General features: G+C 40.5%; 1 protein-coding gene across 5 annotated transcripts in view; it reads right to left on the reverse strand.

Annotated features, from left to right (window-relative positions):
- shq1 (SHQ1, H/ACA ribonucleoprotein assembly factor) overlaps nt 1-15,483 on the reverse strand; it is a 128,313-nt gene that overhangs the window by 109,846 nt on the left and 2,984 nt on the right. For 2 of the 5 annotated variants that reach the window (XM_041190776.1, XM_041190777.1), the window contains 2 exons: nt 1,712-1,891; nt 1,419-1,483 (listed from right to left, as the gene is read on the reverse strand). In XM_041190776.1, coding sequence (XP_041046710.1) covers nt 1,419-1,483; nt 1,712-1,854 — 208 coding nt within the window. In that variant the 5' untranslated portion in view covers nt 1,855-1,891. Of the gene's footprint in view, nt 1-1,418; nt 1,484-1,711; nt 1,892-2,358; nt 2,406-2,513; nt 2,578-10,651; nt 10,867-15,483 lie in introns of those variants that run through there. The other 3 variants (XM_041190774.1, XM_041190773.1, XM_041190775.1) reach the window with 3 other exon arrangements.

Genomic DNA, 15,483 nt, shown 5'->3' on the forward strand with positions numbered 1-15,483 from the left:
AGAAACACTACATACATGTGAATTAGAAGAACATCCTATAAAATGTGCTTGACAAAGGTGTACAGAACAAATTGGAGCCAAAAGGAAACAACATTGAATGGGGTGACAAATACTTAATTGAAAAGGTGAGCACAGTTCCCTTTCTCATGCCAATCTTATGACCATTCAACTTAGTGGTAATAAGTGCCAAATTAGTTTGCATTGTGGGCTTGCACCCACTAGCTGAGTTTAGAGGAATACATTTCACAATTCAAGTCAACACAGAAAGAAAGGACTAGGCACTAATTTGTAAATGTCAAGACTAAAGCACAGAAAAGTAAAGTTGCAGAAGCAGGTGCACTTTTGAGATTGACAGTTAGGTACAGAGTTTTGACTGAGTGATCCTCAGCATGTACATCCAAGTCATTTTCTTTTAGATGAGCATTCCTAACATTAACTGTCATTTCTCATTTGCTCTTTCACTCTGCCACCAGCTGGAGGGTATTAATAAGGGCTTCAGGAGAATATTGCCAACTAAACTGGCCAACAAATTGCTTCTTTCCCCACTGTGCCAGAAGGCATAGGGTGGAGTCATTTCTGTCTGGACTGTTGATAGGAGACAGTGATAACAATCAATTCCAGGAACTTAATTTATCGCCTACATCATCAGGCTGCCTAATTTCTTGAAGTTTTATTTAAACATCCCATTTCAGGGCTTGAGCAGCTTTAGTCAATTCGCTGAAGCAAAAACTCCAGTTGCTGCATTAACAAAGGGCAAAATGATCCATTTGGGATACGTCACTGGTGTCAGCATATTATGTCTCTCTGGGAGGACCCATTCTTTATATGGAAATGCACTGGAAACAAAAGATACCAACCTGCTCACAATTGGGTCTGAGCCAGTGTTTCAGGAAAAAATGCACACACCAAACATTGAAGACCCAAACTCCATTCAAATCTCTTTCCATTGCTAAGTATTTTTAGTTATAGGAGTTTACCTTTGATCATTTTAGCCATCATTACCAAAAAGCCAAGTGGTTCACATCAATACTAGGTGTAAAAGGAGCAAAAAGATGCTTTCCCCAAAATAACATGTTCACCTTGGGGACAGAAATACTGTCACACATAAAATAAATATAGAATTATGAATCAGAAAGAAAACTCAACTAGAAATATAATAAATATGTATACTATCACAGTTAACATGGCCAAATTATTAATTACATGTGAACAAATTCAATAGTAAAGCTAAAAGATATTTTATGTCACAAAGACACGGATACTTCTGGACTGATTTTAAAATACTCTCAAACCAGTAATGATAGCATAACAGTCCATCATTCCAACATTCCATCATCATATTTTACATCCTTACAACTAGCTGAAACCATTTTACCAGAGATGAAAGCTAACACAAGCGATATATTTAACATCCCTACCTGCATCAGTATCATATGAAGCCTTTTCACTGCCATCCTCCACTATCCTTCCTGGAAGAGTTAATCTGTTTTCACAAAGGGAGAGCAGATGTTGGAGGTTATAAGGCTAAAAACACTGTGTTAACAACTCATATTTTTTGAAGTGCCTTTAACGTAATAATACATCCCACATTAGCAAAGTGATAAATGAGCCTGCCAATGTACAGTAACAAAAATTATAGCACAACAAAATTTAGCAGAAGGACTGGACAATTAAAATTATGTACTCCAAATCTCATTGCTGTAGTACTTGCCTTAAGAAGTATGGCTTCGCATAAAATTTGAAGTCCACTCCATCAATATATAGGTCAACTTCATTAACTTTTGCATATGGGACATGGATTGTGATGGTGAGGAAATTAGGCTCTTGACTTAATTCAAAGGCAGGAGTGATCATAATTGCTCCAGATAAATACGAGGTAATTGCATAAATCCTGCAAGAAATCACACCATAAATTATGTTGAGAGAAGCATTCACTCATGTTTTGATTAGAAAATCAGTGAAACTTGCCCTAAATTAAAAAGAACTGCCAACACCAACTATAAAGTTGAATAAGTGCGGAGATGTTAAATAAAAACATGAAATTTCCAAGATGCAAAACTATCCAAAGTGAAAAGCCTGTGGGAACAGAGAATTTTCACTTCAATTTACACATGCCTTTTGCTTTAGGGATTTCACCTCCATACCATTCAAAGTTCAAGAGGTTGAACAAACATCTCTGGGCATGTAACCAGCCATAACAACAGGATTTGTCAGTAATTTGGCCTGCAACATGCCTAATTTGGTAATACATAGTGTCAAATAATGCATCATAGCTATGTTGGTCATCTCACCGTCCACTGTGGGAGTGAGCCATGCAGACCAGATATGTGATCAACAGTCTGTGCAGAGTGAACTTACCTCATTCAGAGCAACAGTGAAGGTGATGCAGATTGGTCCTCCATGAGCTTGGGCAGGGGAGGAAGGGAAAAATTAACCAGGGTTTCACACATTTAGATACTATACAAGAGTAAAATTAGACATGACTGTGATGCAGTTTCCTCCCCAACACTTACTGTCCAGGGTTTCACACAAAGAAACATCATTTGCTGAGGAGCACAGTGCTTCCACACGAGGAACCATCTTCCAATATTATCCCTCTCATATTTTCCTTTGCTGACTAAATAAATACAAGTTTACAATTAATGTAGTCAACTATAAGCTCGTTGTAAGGTTTTTGACAAAACAGGTGCCAACTGTAGTTTCAAACGTGGAATCAGTAGGTAAATCTACAATTTATGGTAGTTGGAGAAATAGTGGACAAGGTGCAAAAAAGGTTAAATGGGATACCAGAACTGAGATGTTACACTTATCAAGAAAAAAATGAGTATGCCTTAAGACGGAATAATTGCAGAATTATGGGGAAAAGGCAGGAGAGAGTGGTACTGGGGTAAAGTGCTTTTGCAGAGAGCCAGCACTAGCACAATGGGCTGAATGGCCTCCTTCTGTGCTGTAACCATTCTGTGATTCTATTGATTATAAAGGGCCTAAAATACTAACAAGCTGTAACTGGAGATGAAATGCAGAGATTAATTAGAAAAACAAGAAATTTGCAGGATGAAAAAACTTCCCCAAACTGAAAACCCCAAGGGAATAGCGAAATTTCATTTGAATCTCCATGGGCCATTTGTCAAAAGAAGGGCTCTTTGCTCTTGAAAAGGAAATAAAAAACTAAGGAGTGATCTCACAGATCTTTAAGATAATGCAAGGGTTTGATAGAGTAGGCATTGAGAAAGTGTTTCTCTTTTGAGGAGCGATCAGAACTAGGGGCCATAAATACAAAATAGTCACAAATAAATCCTATAGGGAATTCAGGAGAAGCTTCTTGAGCCAGAGAATTGCTGAGGATGCGGAACTCACAACTCAGGGATTAAAAGAAGAGAATAGCATAGATGCATTTAAGGAGGAGGTAAAGAAACACATTAAGGAGAAAGTAATAGAAGGAGATGCTGATAAGTTGTTGGATGAAGAAGGGCAGGAGACAGCTTGGAGAGAGAAGAAACACCAGCATAAATCCACTAGGCTGAATGTATTTATTTCACAGAAATAGGTAAATGTAACTATGTAAGTTGTTTCATGCTTGCTTGTTATTTTAATTCTATCCACTTTGACAGAAGTGAAATCTGTTCTGCTAGACATCATAGGGAATTATTTTTTTTTATTATTTGTGAGCATACTACTTAGAATTCAATGTGCAGACTGGGTTTCTCTCTGCACGGGAAAAAAATCACATTGACATGTACATCTGGAAATACTACTGAGGCCCTTGTCTGCCTTTTGTTCAGGTTGGTACATACAGGCAGTCACCCCAAAGAGTTTGAGTGTTTACTGAATCAGCCCAAGCCTATGGCAGGATATTAGAAGGTCCAGATGTTACATGTGTATTATCATCCTCAAAGGATGGATTGTCAATCAAATGTGCTCTGCAAGAAACCTGCCAAGTGTCATTAAGACTTTTTGATTGGTAAGTAAATGGCGATTGGCTGTAAAATGTCATCTTGAGTTCTGATGACAGGTACTGTGTCAAAGGATTTCTCTGGAGAAAGTGGCTGACTGACAGCTCCTTTCTCAAGCACAGAAAATCATCTGATAGGCAATGGCCAGTTGATGTTCGACTGATATGCTATGAAGCAGGCGAATGCACTATGGGGTGGAGTTGAGCTAAAATTTCTATCACAGATGCTGGTCCAGCTTCGGTATCATTGGAAGTTTTTACATAGAGTGACATCTAATCGTTGTGAAGTGAGATATAATGTAGTATAGCAGTATCTACTCTGTTGATCTCTCACAGCAGTAAAGTCTTATTTTTTTAATAAATCAGATATATTGATTATAACCTAAGCCAAGTGGTCTGTCAACTAATTCTCATTTTGCTATCTTGAAGGGCACAAGATGCTTGTGCCACCCTATTCAGCAAATCACAGCAACACACGTGCTTAGTTTAACACCAGACAGCACATATAGACTGGGCTAACATCACACTTGTGCTCAGATTAAGCGTTTGCTTACAAAAGTGGTATTTAATGTTGAGCTTGAGAGAAATATCTGTCACACCTCATCACAACTTAGTTAGAAGGGTTTTCAGCCTTGGTTTTTTTTTGACAGGATAAATTTGAATAACAAGGGCATGCTGTTGACCGTGGAAAGGGATATTTATCTTTCATTCCGCCAGTTTGACGTGATTTCTAAATGGGTCCCAAAAGATGAAAGGACAGTGGAGTAGGGTAATCCACAATTATGAAAGATAAAAACTCTACTGACAGAAGCAACTTTCAGTCCCTACACCTCCTTGACACTATATTAATGTAACAGACATGCTAAAACAGTAGCTTAACTAAACTCAGAGACCTTCAACTTGCAAGATGGAAATTTTACACCGTCAGCACAGATATAAACTGATCTCAAATGTAGTTACACCTCACACCCTTAAATGGATTAGATTTTGTGTCCATGATAACTTACTCTGTCAATCAAGGAGTGCAACATCTCTTCAGAGCACCCACTGCATTATTTTGCACTTGTATTCAGCTTGCTAGAACGTCTGCTGGCCGTTTCATCTGCACTGGAGTAGCACTGAGTTTCAGTGTACATTAAATAACGTTTGATCAAGTACAGAACCTTCCATCAGGAAAGTACAGTCTGTGGAAAAACTATGGAATTCAATGCCACACAGTCCATAGTAAATTCTCAAAGTTCTTGCAGATGTTATTATTCATGTTGTGACTTGGTAGATGAGAGCATAACTTTCAAAAAAATAAATAATTTGTGTTTGAGGTACAAAACTAGGCTTAAAAAACATGATACCATCATTGTCTGAAGAATGTCATTTCAATTAAAACTCAGCCACAATGCAGGGAGAGAGGCAGGCTGCAAGGACAGGTAGAAAGTATATTTTAATTTCTATATCCTTTGGCAGTTTGTAGAACCTTGGTGGGGCCACAGCTGGAGTAACGTGTGCAGTTCTGGTCGCCACATTATAGGAAGGATGTGATTGCACTGGAGGGGGTGCAGAGGAGATTCACCAGGATATTGCCTGAGGTGAAACATTTAAGTTATGAGGAGAGGTTGGATAGACTTGGGTTGTTTTCGTTGGAGCAGAGAAGACTGAGGGGCGACCTAATTGAGGTGTACAAGATTATGAGGGGCATGGACAGGGTGGATAGGGAGCAGCTGTTTCCCTTAGTTGAAGGGTCAGTCACGAAAGGACACAAGTTCAAGGTGAGGGGAAGGAGATTTAGAGGGGGATGTGAGGAAAAACTTTTTTACCCAGAGCGTGGTGACAGTCTGGAATATGCTGCCTGGGAGGGTGGTGGAGGCGTGTTGCCTCACATCCTTTAAAAAGTACCTGGATGAGCACTTGGCACACCATAACATTCAAGGCTTTGGGCCAAGTGCTGGTAAATGGGATTAGGGAGGTAGGTCAGATGTTTCTCACGTGTCGGTGCAGACTCAATGGGCCGAAGGGCCTCTTTTGCACTGTGAGATTCTATATTATGTAGAGCAGGGGGTGAAAATTATACCAATCCTTCCAGACTTTTAATGGCGTAGCCTCCGCAGCAGCTTCTGAAACCAAACAAGACAACCATTGTTCAACCAAGCAATCTCCAGCCCACACCAAATTCCTACTATCATTCAATCATCACCAGCTTTGTTTTGGGCGGTTAACAGGCACATTAAATTGTGCAGAATCACATCCTTTTGCTACAAACAGTCCGTCAATTGGGGCTGAGCCAATGCTAATTAAACTGAGCGAGTATTCTTTATTGCTTCCACTCACTCAGTTGTCAAGCCCTTCAAGGCAAGACCAATATCGCAGTCAGAGTATGTCAGCAGTTTAGCTTTTGCCTAACCTGCTTGACTGAAACATTTTTTTTCTTGGAAGGTGCAGCTATAAACCTGTGTGACCAGATCCATTGTTATTTTCTGCTCTCAATATGAGCCAGGAAATCACGAATTCAAATTGTGTCAAGTGACTTATTTCAAGGGCTCTATAAGAGTGTTCGCACACGTACAAAAGCCTTTTGTAGTCCAGCAGTAACCAAGGCATGACCCACAATGCTCCTTGATCAGCTGATACAACTCCTGCCGGCTCATTGTGGACAAATTCAACACCTTAAAGCTGCTTCAAATTCCTGGCTCTGGAGGGCCAGGGATGGCTGCTCCCCAATTAGATGGATACTGAAGTGTGAAAGCTCCTCATACTGTTTTATTGTTTACCAAAGTGAAAATAATCAATTATGTCAAAAGAACAATTATCGTTGCCATATTCTGAAGCCTCAGAATGTCCGCTACATTTGCTGCTGGCAAATTCACTCTGAAAAGTTTAGTTTTCAACCAAAGTCGACGACAGTATCCCAAATGGACTGCCTGTGTTGGAATGTACAGCGAATCTTTGAAAGGCAAAGTAAATCTTGTGACACAGGCTAAACTCAAAGCAACAGTTAATGTCAAGTTATATCTGTTTTTTCACCAGTGACGGCACTATTCCTGACTCAGGTGGACATGAACTATGCCTCAGCACGATGTAAAGAGCAAGAGGGTTTTCGCCCTGTCCCGGACACTATTCATTATTGATGTCAGAAACTCGAATGGACCAGACAATAAGTGCTATGGCGACTACAACAAATCAAAGGCTGAGTGTTTTGAGCAAGTGGCTCACCTCCTGGTTCTCCTCACAAGCCACAAGTCCTTGTGTGTGACAAACCACTCTCCACTCAACCGAATGGGGGCAACTACATCAACACACAATAAACAATCCGCCTGATTGGCAACTCATCCCCTAGTCTGAACAGCAGAACAGATTTAGAGCAGGAATTCCAGAGCTTTGGGCCTAGATGGATGAAGTAATGGATGATGGAAATGGGGACTGGAGGGTGGGAAGCGGTGGAATGTATGTAAGTGCCCAGGTTTGGAGGAATACAAAGTTCTCTCAGATTTTGCAAAGCTGGAGGAGGAGGTAACAGAGATAGGGAAGGGATTTCAATGTTAGGATGAGAACTTTCAAACCAAGGCAATGCTTGAACAGGAGCTCAATGTAGGTTGGCGAGCATATAGACACAATGGGTGATAGGGACTAAAATGCAGGTTAGGTCACAGGCAGAGTTCGACATGCCCTCTCAGGCTGAAGGGTGTTAGGTGAGAAATTGACCAAGAGTATATTGGAATAATCCAGTCGGGTTAACATAAACATGAATGGGGATTTCAGCTGCAGAAGGGCAGAGACAGGCGAGACAACATCAGTGGAAGCTTGTGATGAAGAGAATATGGGGTTTGAAATTCAATTCATGGTCAAATAGGGCACACAGATTGCCAACACTCTGGGTCAGCCTGAGACAAGGGCAAGGAGCAGAGATTGCAGCAGGGGATGAAAATAATGGCTTTGTCTTCCAGATACTTAAGAAGAAATTTCAGCTCATCCAGGACCGGTGTCAGGCTGGCAATCTAACCACACAGATAATGAAGGGACTCTAGATGGCAAAGAGGAAGAGCTGGGAGTCATCCGCGTATATGTAGCATCTGGTGTTACCTGGTAGTAATCTGGTTGTAAATCAAACTGAAGCATTCAATTCTCTTGAAGTCAAATCGTAAACAAGGCCAAATACTTCTGTCTAAAACTCTACATGGTTGTCAGCGAATGAAAACTCCATAACAAATGGATTGTAGGTTAATCTTCTGTCCTCCCCACACGGAAGTTTTGAATGAAGTGAATGACTTTTCCAATAGGGGAACGGGCCTCTTCCAGTTGGTGAAACCGGAATAAATCACACAAGTCACCTCAATTTCCAATGGTGGAAAGTTTTTTAAGAAAACATGGAAGCACCTTCTGAAATCCCCGATCCTGAAAACTGCAGCATAATTTAAACCCAATGCTGCTCACGTTTTTACAAGACCTCAACACTTGATAATGGGGCTATCTGCTTTCCACTGACATGATCATTACACAGATGTCACTCCCAATTTAATTCAAGCAAAGCAGTTTCTTTCTGCAGCTCCTCTCAAAGCATCTCGTCCAAAATGACAGCAGTCAGATCCCATCACACTTCCCCAGAGAATCAACCAGGTTTCCATCTCAGTGAGGAAAGAACTGCCCGAGGGCAGCAATTAAAGAGTCTGGCAAGAAGAGTGACTGGACACAAAATTAATTACACTCTCGGTTATTTATTACTAGCCACAAATCTCTAATGATTCGAACCACCTTAGCCAGGCTGTAGAGCCCGTGCAGAGCTAGTTAAGGGCTCCAATGTTTTAGCTCTGTTGGGCGATTGCCAAAAAGCCTCATTTTAATAAAGGGAGCTGTGATGACAGGAAGCTTTTGTCCCCTCTGACTGATTGCTGGAATCACTTCCAGTGACATCTGATTTTTCCTGGCTGAATTCTAAAACCAAGTTCTGTGATGTCTCAAACTTAATGTTGAAAGATTCCCGTTCATAAAAACTAAGTTGCCCCAATGTGGCAAAACGAGCAAGAAACGATCACTGCGCCTGTTCCATTCAGTCATGTTGCAATTCAGTGTCACTGTCCCCACACACAGCCCAACAATTTGCATTGATATTGCGTCGTTAACATATTAAATGTATAACACCTATCACCACGCCCCCCAACCAGCCCAGGACAGGCAAAAAAATAAAATGTTATTAGGCCCAGGAGAATTCAGGGGTAAAAATTCTCAGCTGATTCAGGATGGGGTGGGGTGAGGTTGGGGTGGGGGGGGGGGGGGGGGGGGGGGGGGGGACATGAATCCTCAGCAAATTCAGGGGGAAGAAAACTGGGCAATTCCCCTCCACCCTCCAAAAGGAAATCAAGTCGAGATTCAAGAACCTGGTGACTATGAGGTCTGTCGTCCAATAAGCTATTTACCATTTGTACAGTAACATCAACGACAAACCAGGAACTCAGCACCTTCCTTCTGGACACCGGCTGTAAATCCACTCATTGCACCTGCCAGCAATTTGCTCAAAGGGTCAATGCAAAAAGACAAACCTCAGTAATATCTATCCTAACTCTACATTTGTGTGTAATGCATACCCACAGTCTCCTGTTCTCCCTAACCCATCAATATGAGCACAATCTAGTCCCGTCACTATGTCCAAGACAACAATTAATTCTCCCCATTTATACTTTTTCTTTTCTAAAAGCCAATAAGACACAGCTATCAAGCCAACCACGGTGACTAACAGATTCTCGTGTAACCCCATGGGATGGTTTTATACTTTAAAACTGCCATGTTAATCCAATTTTTTGCTGCTGTTGCTGTTTGAAGATGGGCATCAATCTAGCAGCTGGTCTCAGAATCTCTTCTAGGGCTCATAGATCATTTATCACATAATGCGAGTCAAACTGGACTTGGCATTCTAATCAAGGCCAGGGTCATATATAAAGGCAATATAGTTCTTTTTGTATTATATTGGATCACAAAGCTATACATCCTAATACTTCATTTCCTTTTGCTGCAGCTTTGTGGAACTGACTGTGAGCCTTTCGAGATTCGTGCACTAAAACAGCCAAGTTTCTTTCCTGCTCATAGTGAGGGTTCAGGAGAGGGAAGCGGCAAACAGGAGGCAAGTTGAGAGAGTTAGTAAGTTATTAAGAGTTACATTATTAATAGTTAGTAAGAGGATTTTTGGGCCAGTAATACCACTGATCTAGTCAATCTACTGCAGCTGGTTTTGTAGAATTACTGAAGGAAGATTGGCCCTAAAGACATTGACACATTCAAAACACATGGGCATTTGTAGGGCATCTGTGAAAGTTTGGATTCCTGGCCCAGATCTCAAAATAAAAACACAAAGGCTCTAGTGAGGTTATCACGTGGGATATTTTAAACTATGCACACTTTCAAATACTACCTCTCCCCAATTCACTTTTGTATGCATTGAGAGAGACAGTTCACTCTAAAAATGCTGAATGGGTTTATTACTTCACAATTCACGGATTTTTAATCTAAAAAGACTACGTGGAATAAATACTACAATTTTCCTAAAAACCACCTCAACAGTCTTTCTTTATCCTGGGATTCCATTCTCTCTTCCCCAGTACCGAGATGTAGCTTCCCCCTCCAATATTCACTTAATTTACAGGGACACTGTGCCTCTCTGACTTTCACTGTCCAGTTCATGAGAGCCCACCTCTCTCCAGATTCACAGAAACACTTTACCTCTGCAAATTACTGAGCTGTTTTCCTCATTATTCATTGTAGTTTTAAGTAATGGTGAAATAAGGTGAAAAACACAAGTTTCCTTTTCCACATTTTCAATCAATTCAAAAGGTAAACCTTAGCTCTTTCTATTTGCAGCTTGTCAAATGGAAACGAAAGTTCCTTATCTTGTCTTGAGCCATCGCTGCCAATTCAACTTCTCTTCTGTCAAATGACTGAAATACAAGCAACAATTACAAAAACCAATGTCTCCCTCAAATACAGCAGTGTCGTGGTTATTGTACCGAAGTTAAAATCTAGAGGTCATGAGTTCAAATGTCACCACGGTAAATTTAAAATTGGATTCAGTAAATCTGGTAATTGGTGGACTAGCGCGTTACCGTGTCAATGGCCGAGGGTAGTACTCTTTATTATTCTTCTTCCATAACTATGGTATTTTTTTTTAAATATACATTATAATTTTTTTTGTTTCTATTGGTGGCACACATATACACATTACCTTGATGTGGTGTACATAACTAAATACATTCTGCACATAGATGGAGAAAATTAGAGGGAACATTGGGACTCTGTTCAGTTTTGGGTACCAACAGAAAAGACACACACTGGTCCTGGAGAGGTTTCCAGCGCAGGTTCACCAGAATGATACCAGGGCTTAATATGTTTAAATTAGGAGGGGAGATTACATCCCACTCTCGGTTTGTATTTCCCAGTTGAATAATTGTAAAAACCTCTGCAACATCTTGGGAGTTAACCTGAATTTGCCCCAAAGAAACCTTCAACCTGCACACTCCTTAATTACTTTCTGACTCTCAATAGAGCTGAAGATGTTTTTATTGCTACCGGTTATCCACTGTCAGCTTCTCTTCCTTAGAACATAAATCTATGCTCCTATTTGAAAATCTGAGTTCGAACAGCACTTCGAGAAAAGATTTTGACACCTCTTGGTTATTAACAGAAGCCTTGTGATTCATGCACTCTCCAGGTATTTATTCACATGCCTAGTCCAAGAAAAAAATTCCACAGACAAGACCCCACAATTTTGAGCTAAAACATGATCTTACATATATTGTGAGAATTACCATTCCCCAGGTGAAGGATTAATCCTTTGCTATGAATATATACACTGGAAATGCAAACTACCTACATCCTTAACTGAAAACTCTGTCACAGATTGTAAATCCCAAGGCTACAACTCCAAATCAGGTGTGTTTAGAACAAAGGTTAGCAGAAGTAAAAGCCAATTGACAGAAGACAGATAAATCACAATGATTCTCTCAGCTTACATCATTTTTACTCCTGTGTAAAATAGGACAGGTGAACATGAGGAATCAGTGAAAATCCATCAAAAAACTAATGAGTCCCTTGACTACAGCTCAGCACTGTCAGCCGGCTCACTCGATCACTATGGTCAGTCACCAGTACAAAATACCAAATACTCCAAGGATACAAATAGATTGAATGCCAAGTTCCAGCAAAATAAATCATTAATCTTGTAGAAGAAAAAAATACCATAGGAGAATTATTAGAGGCTCAATAAGGAGTCAATGACTTATATAATATACATTGATATAACATACACTGTACATATAATACATTGGGCCATTTGACTGCCGAAAGGTGCAAGCAAACTTAAACATATAGTACAGCAAGTCTTTCAACCTATCTTTGCCTGTGTCAGCTCTTCAAAAGAGTTATCCAACTAGTCCTAATTCTCTCTTCTTTCTCCAAATCCCTGTAATTTTCCCCCCTTTTAGCTATTTCTGTTTGACAGTTCTTATTGAATCTGCTTCCGTCACACTTTCAGACACCGCATTTCAGATCAGAACAACTCCGAGGTGAATAAGTTCTGAACATAAGAAATAGGAGTAGGCCATTCATCCCTTTGAGTCCGATCCCCCATTTAATGAGATCATGGCTGATCATCTACTTCTATACCATTTTCCTCCACTATCCCTGTATCCTTTGATGTTTTTAATACGTAAAAAATCTATCAATCTCAGTCTTGAACATACTCACAACTGAGCCTCCACTTACCTCCTCTCAAACACTTTTGCCAATTATCTTTAATCTGTCCCCTCTGGTTACCAACCATTCATCTTTTCTGCTCCAAAGAGAACAATTCCAACTTTGCCAGTCTCTCTAAACAACTAGTTTCTCCCCTGCTCACCCCAAATCCCTGGTACTGGCTTAATAAATCTCCTCTGCACCTTTTCCATCGCTCCAAAAAATGTGGTGCCTAACTCCAACTGAGACCCAAAAAATGATTTCTAAATGCTGAGCATTTTGAACTTTTGAGCTTCCAATTATAAAGCCAAGAACTCCACATGCATTTTTTTTTGTTGAAAAAACTTTATCCACTTGTCCTGCCATGTTCAAAGATTTACATCTGTGAGCCTCTCTCTGTATCTGCATCCCATTTAAAGTTGTACCACTGAGTTACATAACTGTCCAGGTTCCCCAAACCACCCTACTCCAAATTCCTCTCAAATGACTTGTCTTTAGAAAAAGACTAACTTAGATAATGCTCCTCTCAAGTTTCATTTTTTTTTTTCCTCAAACAGTGACAAACACACACTCCTTTTCTACCATGTTAAATAAAGGCTCAGAGCACACCCTAACCAGTATTTTTTAGCATCTTTAAGTATAATACTCAAATTCTCTTACACAAACAGGAAATGCTGGAAAACTCAGCAGGTCTGGCAGCACCTGTGGAGAGAGAAACAGAGTTAACGTTTCGAGGCCGTATGACTCTTCTTCAGCTCTTGAAACGTCAACTCTGTTTCTCTCTCCACAGATGCTGAGTTTTTCCAGCATTTTCTTTCTTTGTGTCAGGTTTCCAGCATCTGCAGTATTTTACTTTAACTCAAATTCTCTTAATCTGTCCCCCTAGAACTTAAAGAGGCTTTAAATTGAAGCTGGAACATACTGCCCAGGCCAAATTCATTTGCCTTCCTTTCAATGTAGGGTTCCTACATGATTTAGTGCTTAACCTTGATAGTTCACAAAGTTACAAATTAGAGTTCCAGAGGACCGAAAGACTGAACACAATTCATCAACTCAAGACTTTCACTTTCTGGACAAGCTGCTGAGTAAGGAAATGATTCTGTAGCAGCTGGGAAACATGTCATTTTCCTTTGCCTGGGATCGATTCTCCTGCGATGAAGGATCGTTAGGTCAAATAAAAGGGCAGCCGTGCACTTTTGAAAAACAGGTCAGACACTGGCATTTGCTCTACTTTTCTTTGCAATAGGGGCTCGTCCTGCCATCAAATGTGACATTTCTCTCACTCAACACACTTTACACTCCATGTGGAAAAGCTTCCAAAACACAGAAAGTACCTACGACTGAGATCTTAAAAGTATTGAGGGACTATACTCTGTCCAAATGGATAGGCTAATTGAAGTAAATATCTGGACAGTGTGACATCAGTCCAAGTTCTGAAAGTGTGGAAGCCGGTTAGCTCTCAGGACAAGCTTTATCCCCCACCCAGCAATCTCTGAGGGACCCTCTGGAGTAAGTTGCCAGCCTATGAATCGCTGAAAGCATTCAAAAGGAGGCTGGATGAGTTTCTGCGGGTGGTAGATACTTCAACCTGTAGCAAGGGGCTGCATCAATGAAGACTCATGTCAGCAGTCACTATGATTGCTGCAGATCAATCCTACATGATCACCTTGGTGGGCTGAAGAGGGATTTCCCAGAATTGTTTTTTTTTAAAATTGGCCCCGTGATTGGCTCCTCTGGCCTTGGACCTCTCTGAGGGAATTGTGTGATGGGGATGTGGGAATAGGGGTGAAACTATGTCTACATTATGACATGATGGAAGATGGGTTTAAATGAACCAGCTAGTCTTCTCCTTTCACAAGTTCCTATGTTTGATATGGAAAGTAAAATATTGGGTAAATTACTGTCAGAAGATTATCCAAGAAATCCAAAATGACGATAGTAACAGCAGGAAGTGCACCAGAAAGTATGTATTCCAGGGGAGGAATACAACTGGCAGAACTAAAAACTGGTCTGAAGAAACTCGGGAGAATTGGAAAAAGAAAACATGAAGTTATTTCAGGTTGTTGGGATACAGCTTGCTGGCAAAATAAGAAAGAATGGAGTTACTTGTTACAGTTTGGGCAGCTCTGTAAATGATCAAAGATATCCGTGTATTTTGAGGAGGCAGTAATGAATAGCCAAGTGTGAGGCTTAATCAAAGTCTTAGTTACATTTTGAATGAGTACAGATAACAGGTCTCTGCTCAACATGTGCAAAACAGAAGACTGGGTGCAGTGATTTATGCCGAACGTTCTAATTTGGGACATTTCAAATGGCAAGCTGCTCAAAAAGGAAAACAATTTAAAATGCATTCCACTTTACCAAGGATTCTGAAAGCACTGCTATCATTTTCTATTGGCTTCGCAAGAGGCTCTGGACTTAAATGAAGGGGTTTTAAGGTCAGCCACGTGGTACTGGTCCTGACCACCAATCTACTGGAACAAAGATTAACTGCAACTACATCCAGCAGATGGGTGTTATTCGCAAGACAAGAATTTTGGTAGACCTGGGTGGAGGCAATAAATCTTGAATCCCTATATCTAAGGGAATCTGACATTCAGTGGCAGGTCAAGTGGTTTAGTCTGTTACACCAACTAAAATACTAAAAAAGCTAACTAAAACATATGCCATTCCCTGGGAGTCCCCAATGACAATTACAAGTTCCAGTCACTGCACCCACACACATGTCGATCGATTATACAGTCTGGAATCATAACATCTTAAACAAGGTGCTGAAGCCAATGGATAGTATGGGTGTTATTTAGAATGGGGTAGTGCCACCGCAC

Source organism: Carcharodon carcharias, chromosome 7, assembly GCF_017639515.1.
Source record: "Carcharodon carcharias isolate sCarCar2 chromosome 7, sCarCar2.pri, whole genome shotgun sequence".
NCBI lineage: Eukaryota > Metazoa > Chordata > Chondrichthyes > Lamniformes > Lamnidae > Carcharodon > Carcharodon carcharias.